Genomic DNA, 16,367 nt, shown 5'->3' with positions numbered 1-16,367 from the left:
TTTGGGCTATATTGCAAAACTTTTGGGGTCACTTTGTAAAGACACAAAAGTCCACTACTTCATGTAATTACACTAGAACCCAAAATTTAATCAATGCAAAAACTTCATTAAAGGAGCAAAAAAATTTATCCTTTAGCGTTTTTGGACCTAAACGTAAAAACGTAAACTTTTGGGCCAAAGTGCAAATACACAAAAGTATCAAAACTTTATGCAATTGCATAAAAGACCCAAAAGTACTCCCACTTGAGGGAGGGCCGGTTTTTAGAGAGGGAAAGAGAGTGGAGATAAGTCCACAAAAATTTGGAAATTTTTTCAACAATTTCATAAAGCCTTGCAAGTGGTTTTTGGTTGGTGTAAATCATTAAACCATGCATGTGGTGTGTAAGGTGTGTAAGTCTTACACACCCATCACAATTTCTATCACCTTTAAAAAATATAAATGTTTTGATGATAGATATTTCACACCAATCAACACAAAACAAAGACTTTATGAAATTAATCAAAACTTTGAATCAAAACACCAAACTTTTTGTTCTTGGCAAAAATGTCAAGAACATTGAAGAACATTCATGAAAAACACAAAAAATTTCCATGAACATTTTTCACCCAAAAACATTCCAAAAACATTCAAACTTAAGGGAAATAACATCTAACCAAACTAGGGTACATAGGGGTTCCAAAAGTCACTTGAAAACACATTTAACAAGTCAAACAAGAACCCAAAAATCCACCCTTTGGATTTGGCCGAAAATCCCCAAAGTCATGGCACCAAATTTTAGCTCCAATATTCATGCTCATATGAACTACATCTACAACATTTGAGATGGCAAATTTTCTAGCAAAATTTACATTCAAAAAACAAGAATAAAGCTTGTAACATATTACAACTTTTAAATCACAATCTATGAACTACAAAACCCAAAAGGATTCACCAACTACTAGACCTAGGCTCTGATACCACTTGAAGGATCATTTTGTGAAAACACGTTCATTTAAGCAACATCTATAAGCATGCAATTAACAATTAAAGGCGGAATCATGCTAGCATGCACTTAAAAACAAAACATTAACCATGAAATTCAAAGCCTAGTAGATTGGTGAACCAATAAACAACTCAAAACAAAGTGAGTTGAAATATATACCTTTGTAGATTCCTCTTTGTATTTAAACAAAGGCTAATCACCCAAGAGATAGGGCCTTCATTCCTTGCATCTTAGATCCATGGATTTGGATGGATCTACACCAAGGAGAGCATGGATGATAAATGAGTGACCATGGAAGAATAGATGGCTAGCTACAACTTCCATGGTGGCCGGCCTTTCTAGAGAGAAATGGAGAGACAATTCTCACCAATTTTCCCCAAAACAAACCCTTAATGAATAAAAGGCTATAAAGTCATATTTATACCTTTATTCATTTGAGTGGCAAACTTGTAATTAAAGCAAGTTCACTACCCTTTCTCTATATGGCCTGCCATGGGGGGGTTGTTTGGGCTTTTGGGTCTTAGTGAATCATTATTCATTAAGTTGTCATACAACTTAAGTCAATGGGCTTGACGTTCGAAGCCCATTGGGCCTTAAGGTCCAAAACCTATCCCGAGGTCTTTAACGAACTTATTCGTTTGATTAATTAACATATTAATTAATCCTTGCCATAAATAATTAAACTATTCAATTATTCTTACTCATTTAGTTTGTTTCATCCATCTCCACCTTATACGGTGTACGATCCATTAGGTTCCTTTTAGCGAGGCAGTGGGCGATCAAAACTCTTTCAAATCGATTATGAATTGAAACTTACTTTCAATTCTCCCTTTAGTGATAATACACTTTTAGGGCTTCCACAAACCATGAGTGACACCTAGCCGTATGTCATGGTTACCCAAGCTAATCAGAAGAGGTTAAGAACCTATTCAGTTTAGGATTACAAATGCAATACGGTCCTTCTCTAATACAATACTCTTGACCACATTGTTTGGTTTGATAGTTTATTCATGTCTACTATCCAATGTGAATCTTGTGCATATATGATTACTTTGAATGTGATTTGGAACGCATTCCTAAATCTCATTCATACTCTGGCCAGAGATTCTAAATCATATCATAGAGTATTCTCCCTCAAACGGTTTGAAGGTTAGAGATCCCTTGTTGCGCATTCACTTGCCTCCATGACTAAGTGGCTTAACCCCAACGATGCCGTGGACACCCCGATGGGGTGACATTGACATAATCAAAGATCAAGGACTTAACCACAAGACAACTGTGATGCCTCAGGTCAAAGGACTAATTTGCATTATCCCAAACATGAGTTCTCATGTGACATGAGTATGAGAACTCTTCGTTGATCGCGTTCAGTGAACTCATTCTCTACTGAGCACCTACGTACTTGTCTTAATGTCACACACACCAATGACTCGAGACTAGTCACTCTCCCTGGGAGAAGACATAGCACGTACCGATCTTGACGGACTGTCAATGCCCAATTGGCAATCCTATGATCAGGAACATTTAGGATGTGTCTACGAAAGAATGGTCTCATGAATCTAACTTCATTAGATTACATTCTTCCAATCACATATTCCTTGGACTTTATCGTTTAAGCATATAACATTTATATGAGACGGCTCAAACAATAATCTTTGCCCTTTATAGTTAAACTAGATTAGTTTAACATGCGAAATGTCCGTAAAGTATCATCATATGATTGGTTTTAGGGCACATTTCCAACAGCTCATGGATGTTGACATGAGTGATGCTTATGAATGTTAACATGAGTGATGCTCATGAATGTTGACATGAGTGATGCTCATGAATGTTGACATGAATGATAGTCATGAATGTTTATGTATAATTGACATGAGTGATGCTCATGAATGTTTATGTATGATTGACATGAGTGATGCTCATGTATAATTTTGGAGTACTAGATGTACTTTTGATCACCTGGTTGGTGATAATAGCGGCAGGCTGCCGAATAATTTTTGGGAGTACCGGGTGTACTTTTGATCACCTGGTTGGTGATAATAGCGGCAGGGTGCCGAATAATTTTGGGAGTACTGGGCGTACTTTTGATTACCTGGTTAGTGATAATAGCTGCAGGGTGTCGAATAATTTTGGAGCCATAGGGTCTGGCTCTTTTGGGCATATGGGCCTTGGCCCTCCACATAACATTCCAGCCCATTATTTTGGGCTTGCCGTTTTTTTTTTTAATTACCTTGTGATAGGGTTTATACAAATGTCTCTGAAAGACAAGAATAATAAATTACATCATTCAAAAATAAAATCGACCCTCTGCTCAATGGGTCACGCCCATAATTCCCTTTTTTTGCATGCCATCACCACCATAATTATGTTTGCTTCTTTTTATCTTCTTTTGCTTTTGTAGTGTCCCCCATGTGCTCTCGCAGAGGAAAGCCTTCCTTTATTCCTTGCTTTTGCGTGTGGGTGTTTATTCCTTACTTTTGCATATAGACGATTAACCACTTAGGTTTACAAACCTAACCTTAGTTACATGCTCACCGTAGCTTACATGATTAAAGCTAAAGTGCACACTCTACCCATGTGAAGGAATCTGAACAATTTCTTCACTTTCGGTGTTGGCATCGCCAGGTCTCCTTGTATTCTAAGTTCGTGACTTCTTTTTCTAAAGTGGCATTGGATTCGCCAACTTTAGCATCCTCGTGACTCTCGGGGTCTTCAAAAGCAAAGCCTCCCTATAACATGTATGTGACAGTCTGTATGGGTGGTCAGGAAATCCAGCATGAGGGGATACTAATTGGTTTTCTTTTCTTTTTATGTTTTTTTTTTTTGGCAACCAAACAGAGCAAAATCCTGGTGAGAAAACTGCATGGTTGAATCAGACACAAAGCTTTCAAACACGTCATGCAGTTCCACACTCTGCTTTCAAACACGTCATGCAGTTCCACGATCTGGGATTAGGAGCAGAAACATAAGCAACATGTAGAATTGCCACCGAAATGTGTGGATTCCAAGCTACTGATGCGTGGAGCATGAGATGCTACTTGGAAAACACACCCCAGATAACACCACCAAGCAAGTGATGATTTCAATCATGGAGATAGTCATCAGCCTTCTCCTTCCATATCTATTTATGAAGCACATGCTGATGACAGTGCCAACGACGTTGAGTCCAGAAGTGACTAGAGAGAGTGCCAACGCCGTCTAGTTGGATGCAAACCCGGCAAACTGAACAATAGTTGGGCTGTAGTACATGACAGTGTTGATACCGACAAATTGCTGAGCCACTTGGACAGTAATGCCTGCATAGAGTCCTCTTCGAACAACAGGGTTGTTGAAGGCACCCTTTAATCTTGCTAGCACACCTTCTCTAGCATCTCCTCCCTCGGCCTTTTCAGCTTGGACGAATTCATGCAAGGCTTGTATTTCATGCTCAACTTCTTCGGCAAGATAAATTTTCTCTAAGATGGCCCTAGCCTCATCTGCCTTATTCTCTCTGTAGAGCCATCTAGGAGACTGAGAGTGACAACATTAATACAAATTGTACCAAAGCCAGAACTCCTGCTACGCCGAGCATCCAACGCCATGTTCCTGGAGCCTTGGTGAAAGCAAGATTTTTAAGGTATGACAAGAACTGTCCTCCAGTGATTAGAAAACCATTTGTACTGACAAGGGCACCTCGGATTCTAGCAGGAGAGGCTTCTGAGATGTAGAGCGGCGAGGTCATGGAAGCCATTCCAACTCCAAAATCGACTAGAATTCTCCCGATTATGATCACCCACGGAGCTGGTGCAACAACCATTACTATTGCTCCAATGAAGAACACAAAATCTGCTGCTATGATTGATTTTTTCCGGCCTAGGGCATCGTTCATCCATCCGCCAATTGCAGCACCAATGATTGCTCCTGCAACTGCCATACTCACTATGGTTTCTTGCAACCATGTTTTCTTGTGTTGTGGATGATTTTTTTTTTTTTTTTTTTTTTTGGGTTTTGATGCTATTGCATTTTCTTTTTGGTGTGCTTTTGCTTTTGGCTTTTGGGGTGGGTGTTTTTTGGAAAAGCCCAAGGAGGTTCTAGGTTTCTGCAGATTTTGCAGTGTTGATTTTGCAGATTCACGGTGGAGGTGAAAAAATGAAAGAGAACTGACATAGTTTTTCGTGTCGATTCCCACAGACGCCGCCAAATGTTGATGCACAAAACTGGAGGGGTCTTGGAACAACGTAAATTCGACCGTGAATCTGCAAGAAAGTAAAGAACACAAGATGTATCATGGTTCACCCTAATGTTTGGGTTACGTCCACACTGATATTGTATTTCTTTGAGAGGATTTTGAGGGAGAGAGGGTGAGAGCCTCTGAGGGTGAGAGTGAGGCTTCTCATGGCCTCAAAATTGTCATCCCTTAATGAGGAGAGTAAGGGGTCCTTTTATAGAAAAATGCTCCTTACTTATTACATATTTACCCCTTCATTTATTACATAATTACATTTGAGTCCCCCGAGTATTTATACGATATCTAAATACGGAGACCCTAAGTATGGTACAAACAAAGTTAAAAACTCATTGCACTGGTGGCTCTTTTGTCCACTTGACTATCAAGTTAAACACTACTTTTTATTAACATCAATATCATGCGCAAAGCTCTTTTCACATAAATTTGTTATGGTCTTCAAACAATAGGACAATAGATTACCTAGTACTACAGTCTAGTGTTATTCTTCTTCCTTTGTAAGTGTAAGGTTTTAGTTTCGATTCTCGTCAAATGCGAATTTGAACTATATTATTGTTCACCCATTATGAGTTAAGCACACCTCCTTCTTCCTTAATATAAATAGTATCGTTTGTTAAAATTAAAAAATTAAAAAAACCACGAGGGTAACAATAGTCAGATGTGAGTCTCCGGACATGAACGCTAATTACTAGTTACTACCTACAAATACAAGTTACTAGTTATTCGTTGCTTCGTTGGAACTAGTGTTGACATTAGATCCGGTCACTCTCCACTGAAGTAAAGAAACTCTCTCTCTCTCTCTCTCTCTCTCGCTCTCTCTCTCTCCACCCGCGTGTGACAGAGAAGTGCTTTGTCATCCACGACCCCTGCCTTTTACTTTGACTCCAACTGCGTGCTTCTCAGGTACTTCTTTCTTCTTCGTCTTCCTCCATTATCTCTCTCCTTCTTTACACCTTTTCCATTTTTTAATTTCTCCAGTAAGTTTATGTATTTTTAGTAATTAATCAGTAATTTCCCATATTTGCTATCTATTAGTGTTGAATAGCTCCTTGCTGCCCACAATTTACTAATTTGGAAGATGGGTTTTGCTTGTGGATTAATACGATTGGATTTTTTGGGGGTTTAAGTGATTTAAGATCTTTCTGATTGATGGGGTGTTGTAGGGTTTGCTTGTGGGTTTACTTCGTTATACAGTTATGATTTGGATGCTATCTTTCAATTTCGTTGTTAATTTTCCACCATGTTTCTGGCTATGGGTTTTGCTTCTTTTAGTAAAGTTTGCTGCTTTCCTACGAGGAAGTGAATGGGTTAGTTTGGATTCTGAATTTCCCTTTTCTTTTGTGTAATGAAATTAGTGTATTTGGGTGTATGTTTCTGGTGTTTTGAGTCAAAGTATGTAGAGAACTAGGTGAATTTCTAAATTGGTGTCATCATAATCGCGGTTTAAAACGTGCAGTTTGAGTGAGAGTTTAAACATAAATTGGGCACACAAGGGATCTGTTTCGGCAATGTTTGGTTTTCTTTTGAAGTTTTGGTGTTAAATTTGTATTAGATTTGTGTTCTAGACTTTTAATTTGACTGATCTGCATTGGTTGGGTATTGTTTTTAAGTTTATTAGTTTTACAGTTTGGAGTATAGGCAGGTTTCTGACACTATATTTTTTATGTTTGCGAATAGGGAGACGTAAAGATAGGAGTAGGGTACTAGGGGGCGTACATCATGATCAAGCGGACACCGAGTAGGAACCAAAGAACCAAAGGAATCAGGGTGAAGCATGTTCTGCAGATTTGTCTGCTGCTCGGGGTCTGCTTTTGGTTACTCTATCAGGTCAAGCATTCCCATGATAAGAAAGTGGCATTAGATACGAAAGATGAAAAAATCTCAACCGGAAGCCTGAATGAGGGTGAGCTTCCAAAACTTGGGAGGAAAGACCTTCCAAAACTTGAAATCCCTAAAAATGAGAAACAAGAGGAAGAGGAGGAAGACGAAGGAGCAGGACAGGAAGACGAGAAACCTGAAGTAGATGTGCATGAAGAAGAGGATCAGAAACATGAAGTAGACGCGCATGAAGAAGAGGATCAGAAGCATGAAGTAGGAGAGGGAGACGAAGAGGATCCAAAGCATGAAATCGGAAAGCGAGAAGAAGAGGATCTGAAGCATGAGGCAGAAGAGCAAGAGGAGGAAGAAAACAAGAACGAAGAGACAGAAGATGACAGAAGAGGAGCTGGAGATGATGAGATAGATGAAAATGAGCAAGAGGGGAAAGAAGGGGAAGCGGAACATGATGAGGAATTTATAGATGAGGAAAAAGAAAGAAAAGATGATGGGAATGAGAAGGATGGTGATAAGGACGGTGAAGAGAGAGAGAAACAAGAAGAACATGAGAATTCATCAGACGACCAAGATAATGATACCCATGGTAAGAATGCTCATGAAGCACGAGAGGAGAATTACAAGGGGGATGATGCTTCTAGTGCAGTGGCCCATGATAATCAAGTTATAAGCACTGAAACTGAGAAAGTAAGTTCGGAAAACTCAAATGAGAATCCCGAAACTACTACACTAGAAAAGGACAATTCAACAATGGTGGAAGAGAGAATGGCTGGAAATGGTACTATTTTAAATGTAGCTACAAGTGAAGAGAGAGTTGATGGTAATATGTCCAATCCTGCGGAGAGCTCACTCTTAAATGCGATGGTGAAAACACAATCTAATGATCAACCAGAAGCAGGGAATAACTCAACCGTGGTGAGTACCGAAGCTAAAGATAATTTGACAATGGTGAGTACAGAAGCAGGCAATAAGTCAACAGATACCAACCAGGCAACTGGTTCATACCAGCAGAACTTGACAGAGACTGTATCTGAGTCAGCGCACTCTGAAAATGGAACGGTGGATGGTAGGACTACTGGAGAGGACGTGATCACACAAACCATGGTTGTGGAACAGGCTAACAACACAGCTGCTGAGAACAATGAATCTGTCTCAAATTCAACGATATCCATGAAAATTGAGAATCCAGATGGGGCATCGGGAGAATCATCCAACTCCTCTAATACAGTAGCGACTAATGTGTCAGAGAATATCTTAAGATCTGATGGAGCAGCTGAAACAGAGGATGGTTCTGGATCTTCATCGATAAAGGAGACCACAGATGCCGCTCAGAATGAAGAGTCTAATGGTACAAGTGAATCGGACAGGACAGGTGAAGGTTCAGACTCCACAAATGGGACAGAGGACGCGACTCATCATGATCCAATTGATTCTTTTGATTCCCATATCACCCAAGACGAGAAAGAGGCTCGCACTGATCTAACTACGCTGCCGGAGATAACAACCGAGGGGGATGAGAATGGAGAGGTTGCAGCAGAATGATGATCATGGTTTTTGGTTTCTTCTGGTGCTTCATGCTTTCATGCTTGCCCTTGCAAAGCAACTAGGTTAGTGTTTGTGAATTGTAATCCACGGCGAGAAAATCAATATAGCAGTTAAAATGTAGGCTAGTTTATATCAGCAGCAGGTTTAATCTGTAAAACCAAATCCAACCGTCCACTATGCCTGTTTATTTGCACCTTTTATCGTTCTTTTCATTTAATCTGGGACGAAGCTCGTTATGCTTAAAAATGATTGTTGATCCAAGTTGAAAATTTGGATGTCATTTGAATGATTGAATCTGGAAAAAAAATAAGCGAATTGTCTTGTTGAGTTTTGTTGAACGGTTTGTGCTTTGTTTTGGAAGCAGTTTCCTTTGACCTGTTGGTGGTCTCTGGTGTTCTGGAAAACGTAGTTTCGCCAGACGTTATGAAGCAAAAACTTCTTGGTCTGTTGTATACATGGTGGTACATATTGGCCTATAGATAAGTTTTGGCTCGATGTACGACAGTCGCTATTTTGAAGTGTTAATAATAGCTCCTAAAATTTTACTTTCGCTTCGGCTTATAAAATGATGCTGTGGCACGCGAGCCCGCTGCACCAAATTCATAGGATGAGATTGCAGAGTTGTATGGCAAGAATATTCACCTCTCATGTCAAATTGTACACCAATATGCACCACCTAGTATGCAATAGACCAAGCAAAAGCCTGGCCTTAGCCGTCAACGGTGTCCGCTTTCTTACAAAGCTTTATGCGGGTACACCTTCGAAACATAGGACTAAAGACCTTTCTTGAGGCGCTTTTAAGTAAAGAAGCCAAACCTGACGAACATACAAACCTTCTTTGAAACAGGTTGTGCCTTGTTTTCGTAGTTGAAGACAACCAAATTCAAAAATTCGAAAGAACACAAGCCGAACTCCGTCCAACCTTCTAACAGGTGGAGCTTGCTTGCTTTGCACGAGGTAACTTTGCTTCTAAAATGACAGCACAATTTCGGGTGATAATTAAACCGAGGTAAATAACGTCACACCATGGCAGCTTACAAAGAAAGTGAAAACTTGGTGCATTCTGAACAATTCGGAGTTAGAATTTCAAATGTTATGCCAAATTTCATTGCGATAGCAGGTACAAAATTGAAATTACAGGTTCAGAAAAGTCAAGCATGATTGAAAGACGCTTAATCAACAAATGCGGAGAAAGCCGAGGCAGAAATCAGACACTTCATTCTGATTTCAACACAGGTTGAGCTTGATGTGCATTCCATTGCAACATCATCCAGATTATCGACGTGCCTGATCAAGATCAGAAGAAAATTCATCAGATATTGCTTTTTTGCTCAACATGAAATAAGCAAGCAGAAAAAAGTACCATCACTGGAAAGAGAAAATTCAGACTCTGGTATTACCATAAGACAGTAATTCAAACATCAACTAAGGGTTTACGGGAAATCCAAATACTGTTTGTCATCAGATATTATCGAATACAGATTCATTTTCAATTAAAAGATTACTCTGTAATAGACTGTGAGTACACACCGTTTTCTCTGCTTCCTTTTCCATCAAATGAGAGCGCAAGATTCGAGTCTTGCTCTGTCTTAAAAAGTGCCGGTGGAACAAAATTTTCTTCTCCGAACAACTTTACTTCAGAAAAAGGTGACATTATCAAAGTAATAATAGATCTTCTAATTCTTTCTTCTTCTTTTTTCCTTTTAGGTTTCATCAGATATACAAACATTTGTCTTTAGTCCCGACTAGTGCATGCAGCCCAAATTCTAGTGTGACTTATAGCATTTAAAAGCAACAGCAACATTCATACGCATTGAAGCAAGTAAGCATTCACATGTAACAGGCTGTAGAGAAGAGGTTTTCCGATATCAAAAACTAATTGCTGCACATTACTACCGGAACAACAAAGGATGCAAAGTAATATTGATGTTATATAGCCAAGTGAATTGATACCTGCAAAAAAGCCGACAGTTGAGAGATTTGCAATGGCCATTGTCTGATATATTACGTACTCAGTCAAGAAATGACCGAGTGCATAGACAAACGACAGAAAGGTAGCTAGGTACAGCGGCTTGTTTTCAAGGTTAAAGGCACAGAGATAGCAGAGTGTGCAAGTTAAAAGAGTCCAGACACCAAATGTCCTCCCATGAACTTCAGTCACTGCAGAAACAAGAATCAGATATACAACACACGAAAAATTAGAACACAAAAAAAGTGCAAAGCGAAAAGCTAAGAACCAGAAGCTGATACTAAAATCGAACTCTACATTCTGCATTAGAAACATAATAGTCTCAAAAGTAACAAAAATCACAAGGTTGCAAATGCTGATTCACTCTATGAGATAAGGGAACTAAGGACTAAGAAGATTACGTGCATCCCTCCCATTCATTACACAAAGCAAGTGTTGGGTTTTTCTCAGCATGAAAGATAAACTTCAGTGTGATGCGATCAAATCTCGTACAGCGGCAACACCTAGTGAAACCTTGTGATCTGAGTTTTGGGTTTTTCTCAATACGAGAGATAAACTTGGAGTGTGATCTTGACATCGAATCTCGAATGCAATAACAGTACCTACTATCTAGTGAAAGCTAGTGATTTGAGGAATTTAACATAACATCCACACAAAGCCTTCATTCCCCAAGCACATATAATTCAAGTAAAAACCATCCCGATATGCATTTGAATCGAAAGAGACTACTCTCAAACTTTACTTATGGATGAAATGTGAAAACAATTTCAGCTCTTTTGGATCTCTTTATATGTCCACAAAATCCATAAAATCAAATAGTTGAGAGCTTCCTTAACTTCCTCACACGATTCAGAACAAAGAGTTATAAATGCATACCAACCAAACTCCCAGATTGATCAACATTTCCTCTCTCTTCAGTAAAACATACCACCAAAAAAAAAAAAAAAAAAAAAAAAAAGACAAATGGGTTGGTTTCTCAACTTTCTAGGTACCAAGAGTAAACCAGAAAATTTTCTCGGCAACCAAACAGGAAAATTAATGAAGTGAGATTCCGGTGAGAGTGAGAGAGAGAGAGAAAGAGAGAGAAGTGTATGTACTGGGGGATTTGGAGAAGACTGCGAGGCGGAGAGCCCAAATGTCAAAGAACCCGAACCAGACGGAGACCAGCCGGAGCGAACCGACGACCATCAGCCACCAGCTAAGCGCCTTCATTGCGAGAGAGCTTCAAACCGCTAACGGCGGTGTCAAAACGAAGCAAATGAAGTCAGCAGCGCGGCGAGTAGCACAGCACCGGCAAGTCAGCCTTGTGCCGTGGGGTTTCCAGTATGTTCGGGTTTTAACCCGACTCAATGCGTTTGATGGACTAGTTGGGATGTGGGCTGTATATTCGCTATCATGGAATGATTCAGCCCAACTAGCTGGTCATTGACCCTATTGTTTTTCTCTCTTTCTTTTTTTGAGTAAATTCTTTTTCTTTAAATTGATAATTACAATTTTATCCTTTTATCTTTAAAGAAATACTAAGAAATTAAAAACTACGTCATACTGGCCACCTAGTACTATGGTCTGATAATATTCCTCTTCACTTGTATGAGTTTAATTCTCACAACATGTTTTTAATTCTTTTTCTTTTAAAAACAATCAAAGTTTATGTTTAGGCAGAACATGAGTGGGTGGATTGAGTAATATGATTCTTTTAATAAAAAAAAGGTTTAGTGGAAGATGAAAGAGGAAAGTAGTGAGCAATTCAGGAGTGATTAATAATCCCACCATTTTTCATATTTTAAGTTAGCTGGCCTAAAATAATTCAAGTTTAATAATTGTGCACAATGCCTTTTGGCAGGAGAAATAGAATACTAAATGCGTTTGGTATCTCAAGTCACTAGTGGTGCGTTTACTAATCCGTAATCAAATCGAGAGTAACTGGATTTAGGATGAATTGGATTAAGGAGGAATTGAAATGAGGTGAAATCAAAATCAGATTCTTGTTGAAATTGTTTACTAAAACTGTCTGGAATCGAAATACAATCCATAAAGCTGTTTACTAATTCAGCAGAATCAAAATATAAACCAATATGATTACTAAAATGCCCTTGTCCCAAATCAAATATTTTATATACTTTTTTTTAATAAAATTTGATATAGTATATAATAGTAAGAAAAAATTAAATTGCTTTTTTATTTCATAGACACTTAAATGATTTCGTTTTTTTTTTATAAATTTAAGTATTGACTGTAATATCTAAATTTTCTCGCTCAAGTTGTAGTTTCTTCTCTTCGGCATATGTATGGAGTTGTGCATAATGTGAATGAGCATGAAATTGTGCTTAATGAGCTAGAAGGACATGAAAAGAAATTGTTAGGAGCATTTTCAGTCTTAACTCTTCAAGGATATATTTTGTTACATATTCTTACTAAGCCTATTAATTGGTGGGTGCAATAAATTGGTCATTGCCAAGTATCCTGGCAAGGAAAATTTATTTTTTTGTTAAACGGGAGCAAGGAAAATTTATTTTTGGTTAAAAGGAAAACTATTGCTGCCTGCTCCCTTTGCTCGGTTTGTGATGACGGCAGAGGATATGTCCCTCTTGGTGGGTCTAGACTTGTAGTGCATGCTAAGAGAGGTGGGTGTTCAAAAGTTGAAAATTAATTATTCAAGGTCTAGTTTGAATTGAAGACACTTTGCCCATTGTGTTCTCTTCTGTGAAGCTAATTTTGTTAATTATACTTTTCTTCCCTCTCTTCTCGTATGTTTGAATTAATCTAGTTGCACTGATGCTCTGAAGGCTTTGCTTTTTAGTTTATTTTGTCAATGAGTAGAAGAAATGATTTTTACCATTTCAAATCAAAATACTTGATTTTCCTTAAACTAAAGAGATCTTCATGAGGTAGATTTTGTATAATAGTAAATAAATGAAGAAAAAAACATGAGGAACAAACAAAGAGTAGGAAATAACTTCATTAAAGTTAATATTTTACATCAAAATACATATATCTAACCATCACAACCAACCTAAGCATCATATTATCAAAAAAATATTCATAACCTGCCTACACATCAGATTGTCAACAAAATATTCCTAACCTACCTAAACATCATAATATCAACAAAAAGTAGTTGTTCACCATCATAGTGTTAGTGAATCTATCATTTTGATGGGATACGCATCTTTCGAAACTAATTTCAACGATCAAACCGTCAAACTTGTTTATATATACTTCGAGATCGTATACTCCAAAAATTGTAAAAAACAAACATTCAGAGATCAAGTAACGGGACAAAACTTTTTAACGGTTATCAAGGAAAAATCATGATTTAACAGTAATTTTAACTCCGATTTTGATGATTTTTTAGAGCTACACTCCTTGACCCTATATGAATACAATGAATGAATTCGATCTTTAATTTAAAATATTTACACTAGTGGATACCACAAAATCTTATATTATATTTAATGAAAGTATAAATAAATTCTAAGTGTTAGTGAATCTATCGTTTTGATGGGATCCGCATTCTACGAAACTTGTTGATGCATAAAATCAACGAGAACTTTGGTACAACAGAAAGTGCCAAGTTTGTGACCTTCGCTAGATTGCTCCGGTCACTAGTGTGGATAAGTATGCAAATGGATAAAGACAGGGAAGCAAACACAAGATGTACGTGGTTCACCCAGATTGGCTACGTCCACGGAGTAGAGGAGTTCTCATTAATTGTGAAAGGTTTACACAAGTACATAGGTTCAAGCTCTCATTTAGTGAGTACTAGTGAATGATTTAGTACAAATGACATTAGGAAATATTATGAGAGAATGATCTCTATTTGTAGAAAAGAGTTTCTAGTTTCATTCTAACATTGACACGTGCCGTGTTGTGATTGGCTTCTAATATTGACATGTGTCGCGCTATGATTGGCTTCTGATGTCGACACATGTCGCGCTGTGATTGGCCTTCTGGTTGGAGGGAAACTCTTCTGGGTCCTTGACGGTATAATGTTGACCGGTGCTCAGTAGTTTCGGAATTGGTTAAGTATGGTACAAACAGTGCTCCCCTAAGTTCCTAAGTGAGGGAAGCTCCTCGGTTGGGGACTTGCAAGATCCAAGCCATTAAGTAATCATGAAACTTCTAAGTACCGAAGTGTGGTATCATTTTCACTTGCCTTATCTGTCTCATACGTAGATGTGGCCTCTTCTCTGGAAGTACTTTTCCTCCATCCAGGGGTGGTATCTTTAACCGATGAAGATGCATAAGATAATGTATCAATTTCACTTAAAGCTTACTTGTAGTTTCGGGCTTGGTCAAGTGCGATACAAAACCCTATAGTAGGAGTCCCCCTAGTTGCCGAGCTAGGAGATTTGCCGAAAGAGGTAACAAACAAGGTAAGCAATCAGACTTCCAAGCAAACAACCTGGATCGGAGGTTCGACTTCGGCTTTCGGTTGATTGTTCTCCTTCTTCTTGTGTCGTAAACTACAAGGATAAGGAAAAGCAAATGGAGAAGAGAAGATATGAGATACTTTTGATTTTGAAGAAGTAACTTTCCACATGCTTATTCTTGAACTGGGTTGGAGGGTTTTCTGGTTTCCTCTAGAGTATAAGGCCGACTCAAGAATTTGAGGGTCAAAACAAGTCCATCAAATCTAGAGTACATTCGACTCTAATGATATGGGATACTTTTGCTGTTCACAAAGTAGTGGATGTATCGGTACGTGTTCTGTTACGCTTGTCTCCACATGCTTCATTGTATCCTTCTCACTTGCCCTATCTATTCCTCAGGCAGATGTGGTATCTTCTTTAGAAGCATAAGATGTTGAAGATGAGTACTCGAGAGCAATGCTAGGTAAGTAATCAGGCAAGGGGTTTCAGGCAGTCAGTTCCTAACTAGAAGCTTAATTCCAAGTGCTGACTGATTGCTCTCTTTCTCCTTGTCTTGTAGGTAAGAACAAGGCCAAAGGAAAAGATAGGGAAAAAACATGATATGGGATACTCTTGCTTTTATCCCTGATGATATAAGATACTCTTGTTCTGGTGTAGCTTGTTTACAGAGGTATTATCGGGAGGAAAAGAAGCTGAGTATTTCAAGAGACTCTGCTGAGAGTGCCCTCTAGGATGTGAAGAAAAGTTGAGTTTTTTTTTATTTGCAGGTCTGCCTGGCTGTGGAGGATGGAGATCAACATATATAGGAGTCTCCCTAACAACAAGTAGTAGTGTTATTCCTTTACCTTTCTTGGTCATAGCAATGTAGTGGGAGCTGCAAGCTTCACGTGTTTTAACTTTGTCAGAGCACTTTGAAAAAGTGGTATGTGGTATCTGGAAAGCTGATGCTGCGTGTGAATATTGCAGACAAGATTTATCCCAAGAAATCTGGCTCTCGAAGTTCGGAGAGCGGTGCCTCTTCGGTTTTCGAACAAGCAATCATGTCGGGGATCTGGCTCTCGAGATTCAGAGAACGGTGCCTCTTTGATTTTTGAGAAAGCAATTATGTTGGGAGTCTGACTCTTGAGATTCGGAAAGCAGTGTCTCTTTGATTTTTTAGAAAGTAATCCAGTTGGGAGTCTGGCTCTCGAGATTCAGAGAGCGGTGCCTCTTCGATTTTTGAGCACGTAATCCTATTGGGAGTCTGGCTCTCGAGATTCGGAGAGCGGTGCCTCTTCGATTTTGAGAAAGTAATCTTGTTGAGAGTCTGACTCTTGAGATTCGGAGGGCGGTGCCTCTTCGATTTTCGAGAAAGCAATCATGTTGGGAGTCTGACTTTTGAGATTCAGATAGCAGTGTCTCTTCGATTTTTCAGAAAATAATCCTGTTGGGAGTCTGGC

General features: G+C 38.8%; 3 protein-coding genes across 5 annotated transcripts; 1 reads left to right on the top strand and 2 right to left on the bottom strand.

The window, feature by feature from the left end:
• Positions 1-4,427: 4,427 nt before the first annotated feature.
• LOC126623060 (inositol transporter 4-like) lies at positions 4,428-4,951 on the bottom strand. Its single transcript, XM_050291837.1, has one exon. It carries the CDS (start codon positions 4,894-4,896, stop codon positions 4,486-4,488), a length of 411 nt encoding a protein of 136 aa, XP_050147794.1. The 5' UTR covers positions 4,897-4,951; the 3' UTR covers positions 4,428-4,485.
• A 996-nt stretch (positions 4,952-5,947) lies between these two features.
• On the top strand, positions 5,948-8,924 carry LOC126623059 (uncharacterized). 3 transcript variants are annotated; one of them, XM_050291835.1, is made up of 2 exons: positions 5,948-6,111; positions 6,886-8,924. In XM_050291835.1, exon 2 carries the CDS (start codon positions 6,928-6,930, stop codon positions 8,581-8,583), a length of 1,656 nt encoding a protein of 551 aa, XP_050147792.1. In that variant the 5' UTR covers positions 5,948-6,111; positions 6,886-6,927; the 3' UTR covers positions 8,584-8,924. The 3 variants fall into 3 exon arrangements, with proteins under 3 accessions (XP_050147792.1, XP_050147791.1, XP_050147793.1); XM_050291834.1 differs by having other exon boundaries at positions 5,949-6,185; XM_050291836.1 differs by lacking the exon at positions 5,948-6,111 and adding an exon at positions 6,217-6,515.
• Positions 8,925-9,620: 696 nt separating this feature from the next.
• On the bottom strand, positions 9,621-11,901 carry LOC126623061 (ergosterol biosynthetic protein 28-like). Its single transcript, XM_050291838.1, has 3 exons — positions 11,653-11,901; positions 10,540-10,746; positions 9,621-9,873 (listed from the first exon to the last, which is right to left on the bottom strand). The coding sequence occupies exons 1-3, from the start codon at positions 11,765-11,767 to the stop codon at positions 9,803-9,805; spliced, it is 393 nt and encodes a 130-aa protein (XP_050147795.1). The 5' UTR covers positions 11,768-11,901; the 3' UTR covers positions 9,621-9,802.
• Positions 11,902-16,367: the final 4,466 nt, after the last annotated feature.

This window comes from Malus sylvestris, chromosome 5, assembly GCF_916048215.2.
Source record: "Malus sylvestris chromosome 5, drMalSylv7.2, whole genome shotgun sequence".
In the NCBI taxonomy this organism is placed as follows: Eukaryota; Viridiplantae; Streptophyta; class Magnoliopsida; order Rosales; family Rosaceae; genus Malus; species Malus sylvestris.
The sequence above is the reverse complement of the archived record's forward strand: the minus strand, read 5'-3'. Positions and strand labels throughout refer to the sequence as shown.